Source organism: Cystoisospora suis (genome assembly GCF_002600585.1).
Source record: "Cystoisospora suis strain Wien I chromosome Unknown contig_1478, whole genome shotgun sequence".
NCBI lineage: Eukaryota > Apicomplexa > Conoidasida > Eucoccidiorida > Sarcocystidae > Cystoisospora > Cystoisospora suis.
In genome coordinates this window covers 661-16,837 of record NW_027154278.1, presented here as the reverse complement: position 1 = coordinate 16,837, position 16,177 = coordinate 661, and the positions used below count along the sequence as shown (strand labels likewise).

The window sequence follows — 16,177 nt, the reverse complement described above, 5'->3', positions numbered from 1 at the left end:
TCACTGTACTCTTACCTTTGAGGCTTCTGTGGTTATGAGGTGATACAGGTACCATTCTGAGAGTTCACTGTGTCAGATTGAAATCTTCAACACAAAATCACTTCACGCTACACGCTATGTTATATTATCTATTGCTCCACACATCTACTCAGCTTTCCTTCCTTATTGCCGCTTCAACTGAAGATAACCTTATCGATTGCGGGAGCTCTTCTACTTAGTCCACTCTATCATTCACGGGGATCTCACTATATCGTAGGTGTAGTCACTCGTTAGACTGGGTTAGATTGAAGATCTCTGAGAGAGGCATAGACTGAGAAAAGGCAATGATAAATGTCACTGATAGGATGACTGCCGCTAGGCGCTCTTGACCATCTTTGTCCGAATTCCCTTTCTCCCACTTCTTGTTGCCGTAGAGCCGACAGGACAGAAAACAAAATCGTCGGTTCTGACTATTCCACTGTGCCGCGCACAGTCGAAATCATTCTTTTGCATCCGCCACAGCTTTGTTGAACTTTTTTTAGCATTGCGAGGCGTTGCCCAGCTGTTTCCGAAAGATTCACCCAGTCCGCGGGCGCCCGTTGCAGTGGCTCAGGGGAATCGTCGGGTATTTGCATGTCACACTTTGAAAAAGGAGCGGCCTTCGTTAATTCCCGGCAGGGCTGTTGCCTGCAGAGTCTGCACCGCGAGATAGCTACCTCCCTTCTCCTTGTCGTCCTCAGCATAACCACAGAACAGCTGGGTTTGAACCTCCGAATGGCCGCTCTGTCTGGCCGTGTGCCCTCGGGGTACTGACTTACAAAACAGTTTTCGGAATCTGAGAGCACGAAGGAAAGCCCAACAAACACTCACGAAACTCTGGACCCCTGTCAGACGGGACACCCTCAGGGAAGTCGTGTTTAAGTACCGAACACGGTGCATGGACAAACCAGCGAACTGCTGCCCAGGTGACGCGGCACAAAAAAACAGAAGGTGAGCAAGCGCCATCAGCCGGTCAAAAACAAAACAGATAGTCGCAGAAGCTGTAGCTCGACAGAGGTGGCGCAGCGGTAGGAGTCGCGCGACTGACTGTCTCGGCCCGTTCCGGGACAGGGAATGGCCGCAGCAACCCTGGGAGCGTCGTACACCTGGGCTTGTGTTCTGCTGGGGTTTAGCAGAGGTAGTAACATACCCATGCGGGTCTTTTTCCATGCCATGCCAGGATATTTCGGACAAATGACTTGCAGTGTGTTCTCTACTCCTGGGTTGCAGCAGTCGTGGTGTCGTGCAGGGAGCGGAAATCCGAGCCGTTGCGGGCACATATACGCGGAGAACCTCTTACTTTCCCATCAGATCAGATCGTCAGGTTCGTGAAGAAGAACGAGAAACACTGAAGAAGGACATCCGAGAGAATGACGGAAAGGGAGAACAAGAAAGTAAAGAAAGAGAGGACAATCTGCCTCCTCTTCCAATACCACTAGTATACAGAAGAGGATATCATACGAAAGCTTTTAAAGGTCTGAATGGAAAGAGATTTTTTCTAAAAGAATGCCTCGATCTCCAGCGAAGAACAAAATGTCTAGAGCCTAAAAAGACTAGTTCCCTACTGTCGGCTCAACAGACGATTGGGAGAGACACGTTCTAGCAGGTCAAACAGAATACGGTCAGGCCAGACCATGTCAAGCCCGCTGACACCGCCGCCGGCGATGCTCAGCTGGTAACTATAAAAAAGGTATAGTCTGCCTTAGCGACTCGCAATAGATAAACGGGACAGCATCCAGCTCTGATTCAAAAACACGCGCTGACTGCTTTGGACGTCAAGAGCCGTAGTAAAAGCTTTCGTGCGGCTATCCTACGAACCAGAGAGCACCTCTGCCCGACTGTCATTTCAGTTCTTTTCGTAGAAACAAGAGTCTCTTGAAAGAGGAACTGGTGCCAGCCTTCTAGCGGCCCGTAAACACTTTTCTGAAGCCGGCCAAATAGTTTTGAAGAGTACAAACAGACAGGCGTCTTTTCTCGCCGGCTAATGCCGTAGCGCACAGCGAAAGCGCTGAATAAAACAACATTAATTTCCTGGCGCGCATACCGGAGAAACTTACCTGATGAAGAAGATAGGCTTCAAATGACTTACGAGTGATAGACACTCAATCATGCACGGTCCTCGCGTATGTCGGGATTCCTTATACTTGGAACCGAGAGACAGAAAACAGTGAGGTCCCGGGTGAGGTAGATTCTTACGTAATCTGTGCACCTCTTCTTTGATTTCAACTCTTTTCGAGAAACAAATATAGGCAAATGCTGGGCATTCACCGCCAGCACGTCTTCGCACCGCCACGACGTAACAACCGACCGATCTCCGTCTCTCAAGACTTAGACGTAGCCCCATTGCTCTCTATCTCTACACCGCACAAGACAGTTCTCTCTAAAGATGCATACCTAGTGAAGTAGAGATAGCTAGCTCCCTTGAACGTGCCTGCCTTTCTCTCTTGAATCTGGGTTTCTTGACTTAGACCCACTACTATACTACCTTCCCTATCCAAAGGGCTTTGACTAAGCTACTACGTTGATTCCACCTATCTAGATGGTAGAAATCACTCTGAACACTCTGCAGAAATGTGAGATGTTGACACAAGACTTGTCATCAAAGAACTTCCGACAGAAAGTCCCACATCTGGACGAAGAAGGGGACACCCAGATGATCATGAAGATGAGGTCTTCTCTAGAGATCTTGAAGAGAGAAGCGTTTTCTCAACGAGTCTCTTGAGAATATTCTTTTACCTTGGTCAAAGTCCATTGAAGAAAAAAGAAAAGGAACCATTTCCAAACAATGAAAAAGACACGCTCAGACACGAAAGGGGTGGATAACTAGACACCTGGCTAGCCTTCCCCCCGCCCTCCCATCGTATTCAAAAAACCTTTCCATTCTCCCTCCTCACAACAGGAAACATTTCTTTAAATTGAAGACAGACGTATCTTTTGAATGATCTCCAGATATCTTCTTTAACTTTCTCTTTCTCACTCATCGACAGTCACTCCCTTCTCGCATATCACTAACTTCGACATCATCTAGACTTTTACAACCCCGAAGAGTGTGCTTGTGTCTCCACTAGATCCTTCATGGCAGGTATGGACCTTCACCTACTAGATCTAGACAATATCCCTCTATATGTGTGCTCATCTGCACCTATATTCTATCATACAGTATACACGTATGTATATGTCTATGTCTCTCTGTCTCTCTCTCTCTCTATATATGTCTCTCTCTCTCTACATGTATGTGACAATGTACATGTATATATATGTTTGTGGTGATACTATACGAGTTCATATGCGTCACCACGCTCTTATTGATTATGATGAAACAACGACAAAGAGAAGCGAAGAGTCCAACCGACTTGCTTTTCAAGACGATCATTCTCTTAAGAAGACACACAAGAAAACAACAAAGAGAAGATGGGACAAAAATGATGGTGTACCCCCTGTGCTTCTCCTCTATCATAAAACAAGAAAAAACCCTTGCAGAAAGTTGCACTGATTCTTTCTTCTTTTTCTAGATGAAAAAGAAAAGAACATTTAGAAGGTGTTTGGACGGCCTTCTGTCTTTTCAATATGAAAATCTAAACCTAGACCTTCTCTTCAATGCCTGATCATGATGTATTATTGTACAAAACAGTGTGATTTCTTCACATTTTTTCCACTGAGCTGTATATACACCCCAACATCATTCATCCCCCCAACACGTGAAATCAATTAGGTTAACTCTCTTTCTCTCTCTGTCATCTCCCACTTCTACATTCAGCGAGAGACTTCTTCACACTCACACGCGACCCGAGAAAGAGTATGCTTTCTCTCATAGACAAAAAGTACCAACCTACACAGTAGCGCAAGAAGAATAAAACCTAGCTTTCATCTTCTTCTCGTCTCGACAGAAGCAAGCTTCTCATACCCCCTTTCCCGTCTGTGCACTCAATGATCTAGAAAATGAGAAAGCCATAGGAAAGCCTGAGAAGACTTGATATGAAAGACACTCTCGAGAAGAAAAAACCCGGTCTCTATGCAAGAAAAGCTATTGAAACCGACTGTCCATTATACTCACGATTTCAAGTTCTTCTCATCCTTGAAGAATTCCGCCCCACGACTTTCTCTCCTTCTATCTTTCATTCTCCTCCCCAACCTCTTATTCTTCTTCTCACTATGTACATCGATCTTCGTTAACTTCTTCTTCACCCGCTGCAAAGAAGATGACGACGATTCCTTAAGCAGCAAGACAGACACCTCCGACAAGAGCTGTAAAATTTGAAGCACATCCTTGTGTTAAGTCAAGCATCATTAAGCCGCATGCAAGAGATTTCGCTCCATGTCTTGTCGCCTGATCTAAGACACTCTTACACATCTCTAAAGCAGGAGAAGATGGTAGGCCATTCTTTCTTAGAACTACAACTTTCAAATTGAAGTTGCCGCTTGTACATAGAGCTTTAAGAAAGATCCGTAGATCCTCTATGTCTGAGAGATGGTTTCCCCCAAGGAATAACTTCTTCAATGCGGGATACGACGAGGCTGAAGAAGAAGAGCCTGCCAAGATAGAGATAGCTGTCTCTCTGAGAAACGGGGAAGTAATGAAGTTGTCTTGAAGATATAGCCGACGAAGAGGAGAGTCCTGAAGCGGAGGAGAAGAAGGAAGAGAAAAAGAAGAAAATGAGGAGTTGATATGAGTGGAAGAGATCATTGACGAGGAAGAAGTGGAAGAGACATCTCTTGTATGTCTTGAAAGAGCTTGTAATAGGGCAGCTGCTCCTCGATTGCCTATGCGATTGTCATTGAGAATGAGGACTTCCAGACTTCGACAGTACGGGAGACCTTCTTCAGCTAGAATCACAGCACCTGTATCACCCAGTCCGTTGTATGTGAGATCTAGCTCTTCAAGCTTCGGACAGACACGCATAAGATTCGCAAGAGCCGGGGCTGTCGCCGCACTCAGGCCATTCATACTTAAGTTCACGTGACGGAGAGCTCGACTGCTGTAGGTACAGCAGAGACGTAGAGCCATGGAGAGAAACGTCTGCGTTTCCTGTAGACTGCGACTCTTACTCTTGGTACAATCTAACGACCTCACAACCCCCCAGTGGATACTTGGAAGCCACTGATGGATACGTCGACCTCTTACACGCAAGTGCGGACAGAGGAGAACAAGAGACGAAGAAGAGGGAGACGAGTTTCGATAATGAGAATGTGAAGCCGGTGATCTAATAGAAAGTGAATGATGGCCTAGAGAGGAAAACGGGGGAGCTGAGGCATTATTGTAAATCTTTTCTTCTTCGTCTTCTCGATCATCATGAGCATTACGAATATGCTGTTTCTTTCGATCTAATCGACTCAGTCTTCGTCTACATGGTGACGGAGGACTGTCTTCTTGGTTCTCTTGTCTTGGGTCATCTTGATCTTCTATGAGAGTGGGATTTATCATGATAGCTTCCTTACTATACAAAGAAGGAAAAAGATCAAGAGATGAAGACACAACCGGCGGCGGAGGGGGATGCTTATGTAGAGCTTCATGACAGCATCGAGACACCGTCGCAAGTCTCCCGATATCTGCTGAAGTGAGAAGAGATAGAAAGGCCGGAATTTCGCATACTTCAGATAGCAAAGACGGAGAAGGTGGAAGGGAAAAACGAGAAGAAGAAGATGACACAGATACTTCATTATCACAACAAGTTTCTTTCGTCTGGAATTCTATGGATGAGTTCAACTCCTTCATATGCTTTTCGAAAGAGCATGACTTGGGGAGGCTCTCCACGCCTTGCATCATACAGATATCTGAGAGCCTCTCCATCACTGCGTCTGATTCAAAGACCACCATTGTTTCGCTTTCCTCTGCTTTCTCCGAAGAAAAGTACGTCTGGTGAGAGAGAAACCAATCCGAGACTCTACTGCTATGAAGCAATCCAGGGGTGACAGAGAGAGCGATTCCTGGAGATACGAGAAATGCTGTAAGGACCCTTGTAGGAAAAGAAAACGACTCCCAATGGACAAGGGGACAACACATGAATAAAACGCCAGAGAGAGATGCTATTTTTCTCTGGGAGAAATGAAATGAGCGCCAAGACGAGACGCGTCATATCAACGCACTCATCACCTGTCAATGGATGCGAAGGCAAGAGTCGATGACACAAACTTCTGTCGCAAAACTTCTCTATTTGTAGAAGAGAGGCGGGAGTTCCTTGGTTGGAATGGAAGGAAGCTGTGATAAAACAGAAGAATCCGATCGTCGGCAAAAGAGCAAAGACGTCAAATCACTCGTCTCTCCTCCTCGTCCTCTTCGAGAGCCTTCTGCCCGTCTCCGAAGAGAAGAGAGTTGAAAGGAAACATAACTTTGTAAGAGACACCAGCCAATGGGATATCAATGTGATAACCTCCGTGGTTTTTGAAGAAACGACAACGGACAAGCAAAATCAATCGCAGAAGAAAAGAAGGGATTCCACGGAGGGAAAGTCGACCGGCTCTCGAGCTCCGGCCGGAGTCGACCAGAGGAAGGAAGGCGGCGGCTCCCAACTGACAAACTAAGCAACTCTCTTGGAATGAGAGAGACAAAAGGCCACACGGACAAAACTTAACCTGCGAAGGAAAACTTGCTGAAAGAAAGATAAGACCCTGACAAAGAAAGAAAGGAAGACAACGCAAGTCCACTATGAACCAACCTTCCGGCGCCGCCCCAGTGAATCGGCGACGCAGTCCAGCGTTTGGGAGACGGCGACTGACGGCAGAAAAACAGCGAGGCAAGGCCGAGAGAGACGCTTCCTAAGCAATTCAAAGCTGTAGAATGACTGAATGTCAATAAAGCAAATGAAAGAAAAGAGAGCCACGCGATTTACTATGAAACGCGACTTCGCAAAACGTAAGTCCTTAAACCCGCGAGAGGTGCTGGTGAGATACCTGTCGAACCAACCGAAGGCCAATGCGTAAGAAAAACTGCGATTTCGCGTCGAACACGAGACTCTCAGCAAAAGTACGGGAGTACGGTGGAAAGACCACCGGATGATATGGACAGGAAATGGATAGGATTGAAGAATTTCTGCTCTTTCTTGACGTCAGAGGCTCTATTGGTTTACCGTAGATGCAGTGAACATGCTGAAGGTGGGGGATCAGGTAGAATGAAGGGCAGTGAGGGAGTGACTGGGGCGGGGCGAGCAGTTGCCGGACAATGAGAGTTGACTTTGAGAAACAAGAGACAAAATCGATTATCACTTCATCTCCTTGATGCAGGGGAAATAAATAGAGACAATCAAACCATCTCAAGAAGGTGTTCACATGGAAACCCTTCAACCTGCTAGCTCCAAGATAGTTGTAGGCGACACTTCACAGTCACCAGATGCGTGGTCTGTGGTCAACGTCCAACCTTCCGACCTTGTTCCTTAGCTCTTCCTCCATGCGATAACGCAGATTTCTCTGTCTTCCTTTCTCTTCTCCCTTTGAAAACACGGGAATGTTCGTCTTGAAACTGCTAAGAGGACCAAGGCTAGGGAGATGAAAGAGAAAGACAGAAAGAGAAAGAACTGATCTGCAGATCCCCACAGACAAGCGCCCTCAAGGGCCTTGAAACACTCTCAAAATCAGTCGGCTCGTTCTTCCGGGGGGGGGAGCAAGGAAGGTACTATAAACGCATGCAGTGACGAGAATTTTAGTCGGGAGACCTTCTTCGTTTTTCACGGTCATCTGAGACCCTCGTTTGCTCTTCTATTCGACTTGCGCTTCAAAGGGTTTTCGGCTCTGTTGGCATTCTTACACCTTCTGTTCTTGTCCAGTCACATTCTTGCTTCCTATCTACAGTCTTCAACTTTCACCTTCCCTTTCTGCGTGCCGCCGAAATGCACCGCTTTCCTAGGCCTAGCTTTGGGAACTGAGTAACCCTGAAATACAGAGTCTGCTCTTTCTCCGACACTCATTTCTCATCGGTTGTTGTCGCTTTTTCTGGTCCCATTTCTTCACTCGTTGATACAGAGGTCCGAGTATTTTAACAGCAGCTTTGAACAGTGTCTGTCTCTACCTGTCTAGTCCTCGCCGTGTTCGGATGACACTCGCTCTCATTTTCGTTCCACTGCTTGGGTCTCTTCAACAAGCTTTTCAGTCTTCTGTTTTCTCTGCATCTTTACCTCTGACTCTTACATGAAGGATACACCAGCCTTTTGTCGAGGAGAGAGAAGAACCTAAACCCTTGGGGGCGAACGTTGGGCACGTCTCCTGTTGATAGTCGGGTGTACATACACCCCAACTGACTCGCTTGTCTTCCACGTCCGTATGAGTCCTTGGTCTTTTCATCGTACGTCGGTTGCTTTTCTGCTTTCTAGTATTAGGCCCTTCTTGCTGAGCTGTGTTTTATCTTTCAGAATCCTTTGCTTCTGCCCCAGGGCTTTGCCTATCTCCATCTTCTCTCTACCTCCTTCTTTCAGGATTCTTTTCGTCCTGGGTACCACTCTTTTCCCGCCACGTCGCATCCGGGGAGCTCAGCTCCAGACACCGGCAATGAAAGACTGAAGGCACTCCTCTTCCTTCTTCCTGTTCTCTCCGGTCTCAAGCACATCTCTGTCCTTTCTTCTTTCTCTCTTCTTCGCTTCCCTCTTCTTTCTTTCGGTAAAGGACTCTCGCTGTATCTCGACCTTTTTCTTCTCTCGGCTCTTTACGACCAAGGACAGAAATCTAGGGATTTCTCTATCCACCTCGTTGTGAACAAAATCCCTCTGTGATCTCCGGTATTTAGAAAAAGTCACGTTCATCTTCGTATCTACATAGAAGTCTGTGTATTCTTCTCGTCTAGAGAATCTATCAAGATGGCTCAAGGCCATGCACCGGAGAAGGAGAAGGCTGCTTCCTCGAAAGTCGAGGAGAAGTCTTCTCGGGATGAGGAAACTGCAGGTCTAGTCAAAGAAGAGAATGAAGAGAAAAGTCCGGAGGAACAAGAGAGGATTGATAAGATTCTCTCATCCATGAGTAAGTCCTTTCTCCTATGCTTGGCGTGTATGTACAGTTCGACGTGTACACACCCTAGTCTATCCTAAATGTTTCATTCACAAGTACCCTTCTCTTCGTTCTTCAGCATTTCCTCTCTCTCTTCGAGTGAATATTAGCCTCTCTTCTCTCCCAAGACAGGAGAGGTAACCGGCTATGGTACCTATGTATAAAGCGTATATACGTCTCGATTACTCCTGTATGTCCCCTGCATACCTATCACTTTCTTTCTTTCTGAACTCGTGTAGAATGAATGCTTCCGAGAGAGGAGGGATCGTAACAAAGGATGAAGTGCTTGATGGTTTACTTCTCTTTATCTTCTCTTTTCTTCTTTTTCTAGAGAGTAGTTAAGAATTGAAGAAGGAAAGGGCGGGTTGCTTGAGTCTTCTCTATGGCTGTTGGAAGCGTGCTTTTCTTCTTTTTACACACTTCCTATCTTCTCCACCTCTTTACTACAGCTGAAGATAGAAATTAGCTTATTTTGTTCGTTATATCGACACAGGTATGTGTGTAGGTATAGATGTAGAGATTCCCTGGTGTATGTACACCTGATATCGTGGACGGCTCATCTCTCTGATTCTTCTTCAGAATACAAAATACAAGAAGAGAAGATGAGATAGAAGATGAAGAAGTTTCTCTTCTGCGACAGAAAGTCAAATCGAGCCTTCTTCGACTCGATATCTCCTCGCATAGGCTTGTGTACGTGTATCTGTATAGATACAAAGATAGGCATACACAGATAGATAGGGATAGAGAGATGATGCAGAGATAGACCTAGCATATATATATGTACACGTATACCAGGCGTATATATGTACATATATATATGTATATATACCCTTGATACAGGGTGTAGCCGTAGGTTGAAAGGTTGCATGTATGTTGTGTATAGTATTCTGGATTGAGCCTAAGCCTTCCTTTCTGGAGCTACATAGCTGTCGGTTATGTACCTATAGATGTATAGAGGGGTAAAGCCTAGTGAAGCAAGATGTCGATGAATATAGATATCTCTTCCTCTCTCACACAGTTCTATTGCATATATGTTGACTAAGAGGACCGAGGAGAACTCCTTTCTTCGCTAGCCTACTGCTTGAGAAATTCCTTCGACAAAGAGAGACCTGTCAGCAGCGTAACGAGACCTTCCTCATTTTTCCTATCACTCTATAGAAGATAACTCACATTCACTCCATCACATACAAAGATATAACTATCTCTATATGTATAGAGGAATCTATCTATGTGTTTATCTATCTGTCTATATACATACCTACGCATGCATACCTTGTGTAGAGAAGAATTCTCATATACGTAAGAATTTCTCTTCACACCACCTTGCTTTCCTTCACCTCATGTTCGGTCGCAACTAGAGCGGTCTCGGATCGAAAAAGGAGAGAGAAGAAGAGGAAGAGAAGATCGAGAGAAATCTCTTGGCGGATGTTTCTTCTCTTATAGGGAAGCTATCGAGTTCCTACAGCGAGACTGAGCTTCTTCGACTACTCGAAGATTACATTGGAGAGGTAAGAAATGAGAATGACTTTGTTTTCTTCTTCTTCTTCTCTTCTTTAGTTTCAGACTTCTTCCTCTCCCCCTCTTTCTTCTCTTTCTACTGTGACGAAATCCGTACCTAGAATGAGGAACCTGCACAAAGAAGAGAAGCGAGAAGGAGCTTTTTACATGAGCGAGAAGAGAAATGATCGGAAGGAAGAGCTCTTTTCCTTGTCTCTAGGATCGGCTCATGTTCCCCGAGAGCTGTATATAGGGGCAGGTGATGTAGAGGTAGATCTTTCATCCATAGAAACAGTCTATTCAAGGCAATGAAAATTCGATATAAGAGGAGGCTGCTGCCTCTCGTTCGGATAGACCAAAGAAAAGTGTATCTTTTCTTACATCTTTCGAGAGGGAATAAAGCAGGCATGAAGCTTCACTCGAGAGAAAGCAGAGAAGAGAAAAATTCTTTACTTGTGTGTGTGCTGTCTGTTGCTTTTCGGGTGTATGTACACCTCACGACCCTTCAGTGCATGGTATGCATGGGGTATAAGGAGAATCGCCGCTTCTCTAATATTCGTCTTTTCCTTGCCTCCCTGGCTTGTTGCATCGCATTCTACGCTTCTTTCTTCATTCCTTTTCCTATCCAAGGTCCTCATCTCCAACTCTCTATCGTAAGCTCTCTCAGAGATTTCGTCTCCAGTAGGAGAGATGTGAGCAGCCATATATATGCAGATACGTGGAGATGCAAGAGCGTTTACGAGGACAGTTCTGTGTGTAAATGGTAGGGAGACAAAGAGAGAGAGAAAGAAGACAAGGTAGATATACCAGAGGTCCTTGGAGTTCTTTCTTTAGGTTTCACCCTTGTTCTCTTCTCATTGGTCTGTCTCTCTTCCTTGACATTTGTATGAAAGACATCAGGGTGTACATACACCGATTACAGCTCTTCTCTCAGTCCACTTCATTTCAGTCGACTGGACTATACCTCTTCTCCATCAATGTGTGGCATCCTTTCGATGAACAACGGCATTTCTTTCTTTCTTTCTTTCTTTCTTTCTTTCTTTCTTTCTTTCTTTCTTTCTTTCTCTGTCTGTCGCCTTTGCAGAGAGATGGAAGACGAAGAGGACACTCTACTTCGGCAAGATCATGGAGAGTCTCGCGAAAATCTACAAGGAACTTTAACGAGGTGTACATACACCCCATTGCTCCGTCCCCAGTCTTTTTCTTCCTCACTGCTATCATGACCGTGACTTCTCCTCACTCTGTTCAACTCTATCTATCTATCTATCTATGTATCTATCTATCTATCTTTAATCTATCTATCTATCTATCTATCTATCTATCTATCTATCTATTTATCTATCTATCTATGTATCTATCTATAGACTTTTTTTTTATATGTCTTTCCTCCTTCTATTTCAATCGATTCTTTTCTTTCTTCTTTTCCCTCGTGTGTACGTACATTTAGGTCTTTTATGATAATGATGACCTCTACATAGATGAGTTAGTTGCTTCTCCTTTTCACATTTCTCATAACTCTCTTCCCCATCCTAGAGCTCTCTATCTGTAGCTATGTCTGTATCTCTTCTCGAATTGTCTATCTATCTATTTATCTTTATCGATGTATCTCTAGTCTGTCTCTATTCAATCTATCTTTACAGTGTCTATCTTTCTCTGATCTGTTTGTATTCTTTCCTCATGTCTAGTCAGCTAGCTAAGTGTTCTCGCAGACTTCTTTTCTTTACCTTCTCTGGCGGTCTCTCTGTATCTCAAGGTAGACATCTCCAGTCATACAAAATAGACAACTCTTATCATATCATCCTGAGCTTTCTGAGAGATACGTCTCTTCTTTCTCAACTTATCCTATCATGGCTGCTCTCCTCTGTCTCTCTCTCTCTCTCTGTTCCTCGTCTCCCTCTGTTCTTTTCACGTTGAAGATCATCGAGAAAGAAATCTTTAGAGAACGAAAAGAAAGACTTCGAAAGAGAAAGAAAGAGAAAAACCTTTCTAAGGTCTAGACTCCTGTAGGGCGTACATCTCAGTCATGTACCCACCTCCTCATGTATCATAACTCACACTCTGCAGTTAGCTAGCTGGTTAGCTAGCTAGCTAGCTAGTCGTGATGAAGATGAAGATGTAAGAAGAAAGACAGTGAATGGTTTTTCTTCTTTTCTTTTGTTGGTCTCAAAAGTGATTGATCACCTTCGTAGATCGATCGATCTCTCTCTCTCTCTTTCCCCCTGACGCACAGACTTTACGTAGTTCTTTCTCTTTTCATCTCCTTTCTTTCTCTCTTTCTCCATCAATCGAGTCTTTGCTTTACTTTTGAGATAGTGCAAAGCGACTAGTCTCATGACTATCAACAGTAAAGACGGACGGCTGCTCTCTCTCTCATTCACTACATACATACCAACCCTAGATCTATACACTCATACACAAATCTATACATATATACAAATATAGAGAGAGAGAAAATACATATATATATATATATATATAAACTGTACGTCTATCTGTGTACGCCTCTCTTTAGATACCTATATAGAGCTATACAGATATATATATATATATATATATGTATATATATATGGGTGTAGCGTATGGTCAAACGCATGAGGCTGTCCTGCCTTTTTGCTGCATTAGAGAGCCTGTCTCTTCAGGCTGTAGGAAAAGAGATTGGCTGGGGTATCACGAGATCGTCTGTTTCATGCGAGCTAGACAGGTCGATAAGAAAAGAAGGAATGACAACTGTTAGAGAGATACATACATAGAGAGACAGATGAAAGATAGATGTCTCTTCAAAAAGACTGCTAAGTGGGTCCCCATAAGAAGTAAGAAATGAAGAAACGAAGAAGGCTGGGAAGGAGGTGAGGTGGGGTGTATCGAAACAGAAAAATTAAGGAGTCTCAGACATCTTTTTCCCCCTCTTCCTTCTTCATGTCTTTTGTATTGAAGAGGAAATGAAAGAAAAAGATACAAAAGATTGCAAGATGAAAACGATCTGAAGATTTCTCGAAGTCTTCTTTCTTTCGAAACAGAGAAAAGAAAAGAAACAAAGGGAGTCAGAGAAACTCTTCGAGAGCGAGAAACAAGCATCTCTGTCACCGTCATTATCATCATGGAGTGTATGTACATACACCTGACAACTCATGCATGCATGCATCAAGAAAACAAGACATTTCCTTCAAGAAAAGCCTTCACGCACCAAAAAGAGACAGATCCTTCCTCCTGTTCCTCTCTTCTCTTCAAGTGCATATCTCCATGCATCTCTATCTACCTATCTACGTGTATGTATTGAAAGCAAAGATTCCTCTCTTCATTGTTTGCTTCCTTCTCTCTCGTAGTGAATGAAAAGAACGGACGCAAGAAAGACTTCAAATACACATCGAAATCCTTCGAGTGTCTATACACTCATCCTCTCGTTGATCCGTCCACTACAATACCGCTGCTGCCTTTGTGAGATCACTCGTGAGTGACTTAGCTATCTCTTTACATCCCCATCTCTACAAAGGGAATTCTCTCTCTCTCTTTCTCTCTCGATTTCTTACAAGTCTCTGGTCACCTACCTATTTATGAAACAGTGAGAAAGAGAGAAAACCTCCATCTCTCTCGATGTGAATATCTCTCTTTTTCTTTCTTTTCATGTGGACGCCTACTTGATCGTTTTGAAGGCATCTACGGCTTCGCTCGTCACGATTAAAGCAGCAGACGGACTAAAACACATGAAAGCATCTTCTTCTTTCTCTTCTTCTCCTTCGCTATTTCTCTTTCTTCTCTCCCTTATTCTTCTTCTCGTTGGACGCGCATGCATAACTCTTTTCGTTTTCTTCTTTAGCCTCTTAGGAGATCTTCAATACCTTCTGCACTTACGAAGCTACTGCTGCCTCCTCCTCCTCCTATTAGGCCTCTACCGAAGTTTCTTCGGTTCTCGTTTCTGATATGATCTCTCAATCTCTTTAAGCGTTCTGCATGCGCTCGATCTCGATGTCGGAGACGGGATGCGCTTCCGCCGTCTCTGTCTCCTTTGCCTTTCTGCTTCTGTCTCTTAGAAGAGCTCGAGCCTACGAGGAAGGAAACAAAAACAGAGCCATTGAAGAAAGATTAAGGAGAGATAGAGAGAAGAAAGATAGATGGATAGACAGAGACATCGACGATAGATAGAGAAAGATAATTAGATTAAGGAGAGATAGCTAGACAAATAGACAGAGAGACTGAAGATAGATATAACTGATAGACGATAGATTAAATGTAATAGTAGATAGATAGATTAGAGATAGATAGATAGAAAGATTAAAGATAGATAGATAAAGAAAGAAAGAAAGAAAGATAGATAGATAGATTAGAGAGAGAGGGGTAGGTTAGAGCTGAACTGAAGACATATAGGTGTACAGATAGATGGGTAGATCTAAGCTTAAGCATGCGATGTTGTTCTATTAGAGAGAAAACAAAGGAGAGAAGATAAACGATACTCTTGATGACGATAGTAATAGTACTGGTAGGCAATGGATGAGAGAGGCGGTGTACGGCAGCCCCTCTCTGTCTGTCTATCTCTATGGATATACATACATACACACATGTATATGCATAGAACCTCCAACACATCTACATGCATGCATCTCCATACACATGCGTCTATACATGTATCTTTCCCTACCTAGCTATGTAGACAGATGTGGATTTGTTTGCTTTGACTACTCCCATGGTCTTGTAGACACTCCCTGACTGCCCCCCATGAACTCAGCGTCACCTCTCTAGTCTATCTGCTTATGTATGAATATATATATATATATGGATGTATGAAAACATGTATGTATGTATGTAGGCATGAATATGTTTATATGTATGAGTGTGTATCTATGTAAATAAGTATTGTATATATATATATATATGTATGTGTGTCGATATCTGTATGAATATACACATGTATGTATGCGAATGTATAGAAAGAGAATAAGAGCATCGATCTTCATCAATCGAACATACCTGTAAGATCTTCTTCTTCTCCTCCTGATCCTCCGTCAGGGAGATCTTCTCCATCTTCATCTTCTTCTTCATCTTCAACCTCAAAATCTTCTCCTAGACTTTCATCTCCAGAAGAAAAATCTTCTTCGTTCCACTCTTTCTCTCCATCTTCTGCTGCTCCTTCATCTACTTCATTCAGGTCATCGATATCATCGATATCTCCATCATCGATATCTCCATCATCGATATCTTCATCGTCGATATCTCCATCGTCGTCGGCACCAAATTGAGCAGCGAGTTGTTTGGATAGGAAAGCATCAATCTAAAAAGAAGAAGAAGAAAAAGTAAAAGAAGAAGAGGAGAGAAGAAAGAATGAGAAGACTTTGAAGAGAACGTGTACTAGAAAGAAGAGAAAGAAAAGAATAAGGCAGAAAGATAAATACGTGACGGAGAGAATCTCCACCTACGATATATATACCGTGTATATGGGGGTATAGATACAGTTAGGTAGATAGAATAGGTAGAGATGAAAGACAAATACGCAAACGATTTAAAGAAGAAGAAGAGAGAAGAAAGCTAATAATAGGGAGGAGCGGAATTTCTCTCGGGACAGGTGACTTCCTTGGGTCTAGAGAAGAGAGAGAAAAGAACCTGCACAAAAGTGTGAAGATTTATATTACAAATCTCTGAGAGAGAAAGAGAGAGAGAGGTTACCTCTTCGTCACTGAGTAGTTCTTCTTCCTCTTCTTCTTCT

At 43.7% G+C, this 16,177-nt stretch overlaps 3 protein-coding genes across 3 annotated transcripts; 1 reads left to right on the top strand and 2 right to left on the bottom strand.

The window, feature by feature from the left end:
- Positions 1-20: 20 nt before the first annotated feature.
- On the bottom strand, positions 21-7,560 carry CSUI_003365 (protein nlrc5). The gene is made up of 3 exons (XM_068063563.1): positions 2,076-7,560; positions 1,169-1,366; positions 21-814 (listed from the first exon to the last, which is right to left on the bottom strand). The coding sequence occupies exon 1, from the start codon at positions 6,017-6,019 to the stop codon at positions 4,232-4,234; it is 1,788 nt and encodes a 595-aa protein (XP_067924463.1). The 5' UTR covers positions 6,020-7,560; the 3' UTR covers positions 21-814; positions 1,169-1,366; positions 2,076-4,231.
- Positions 7,561-7,621: 61 nt separating this feature from the next.
- On the top strand, positions 7,622-12,031 carry CSUI_003364 (uncharacterized protein; the record flags this gene model as incomplete). The annotated part of the gene is made up of 3 exons (XM_068063562.1): positions 7,622-8,958; positions 10,429-10,493; positions 11,930-12,031. The coding sequence occupies exons 1-3, from the start codon at positions 8,799-8,801 to the stop codon at positions 12,029-12,031; spliced, it is 327 nt and encodes a 108-aa protein (XP_067924462.1). The 5' UTR covers positions 7,622-8,798.
- Positions 12,032-13,513: 1,482 nt separating this feature from the next.
- Positions 13,514-15,745, bottom strand: CSUI_003363 (uncharacterized protein; the record flags this gene model as incomplete). Its single annotated transcript, XM_068063561.1, has 2 exons — positions 13,514-14,522; positions 15,445-15,745. Coding segments are annotated over 2 exons (531 nt in total), but the record flags the coding sequence as incomplete, so codon positions are not given.
- Between the last annotated feature and the right edge of the window lie 432 nt (positions 15,746-16,177).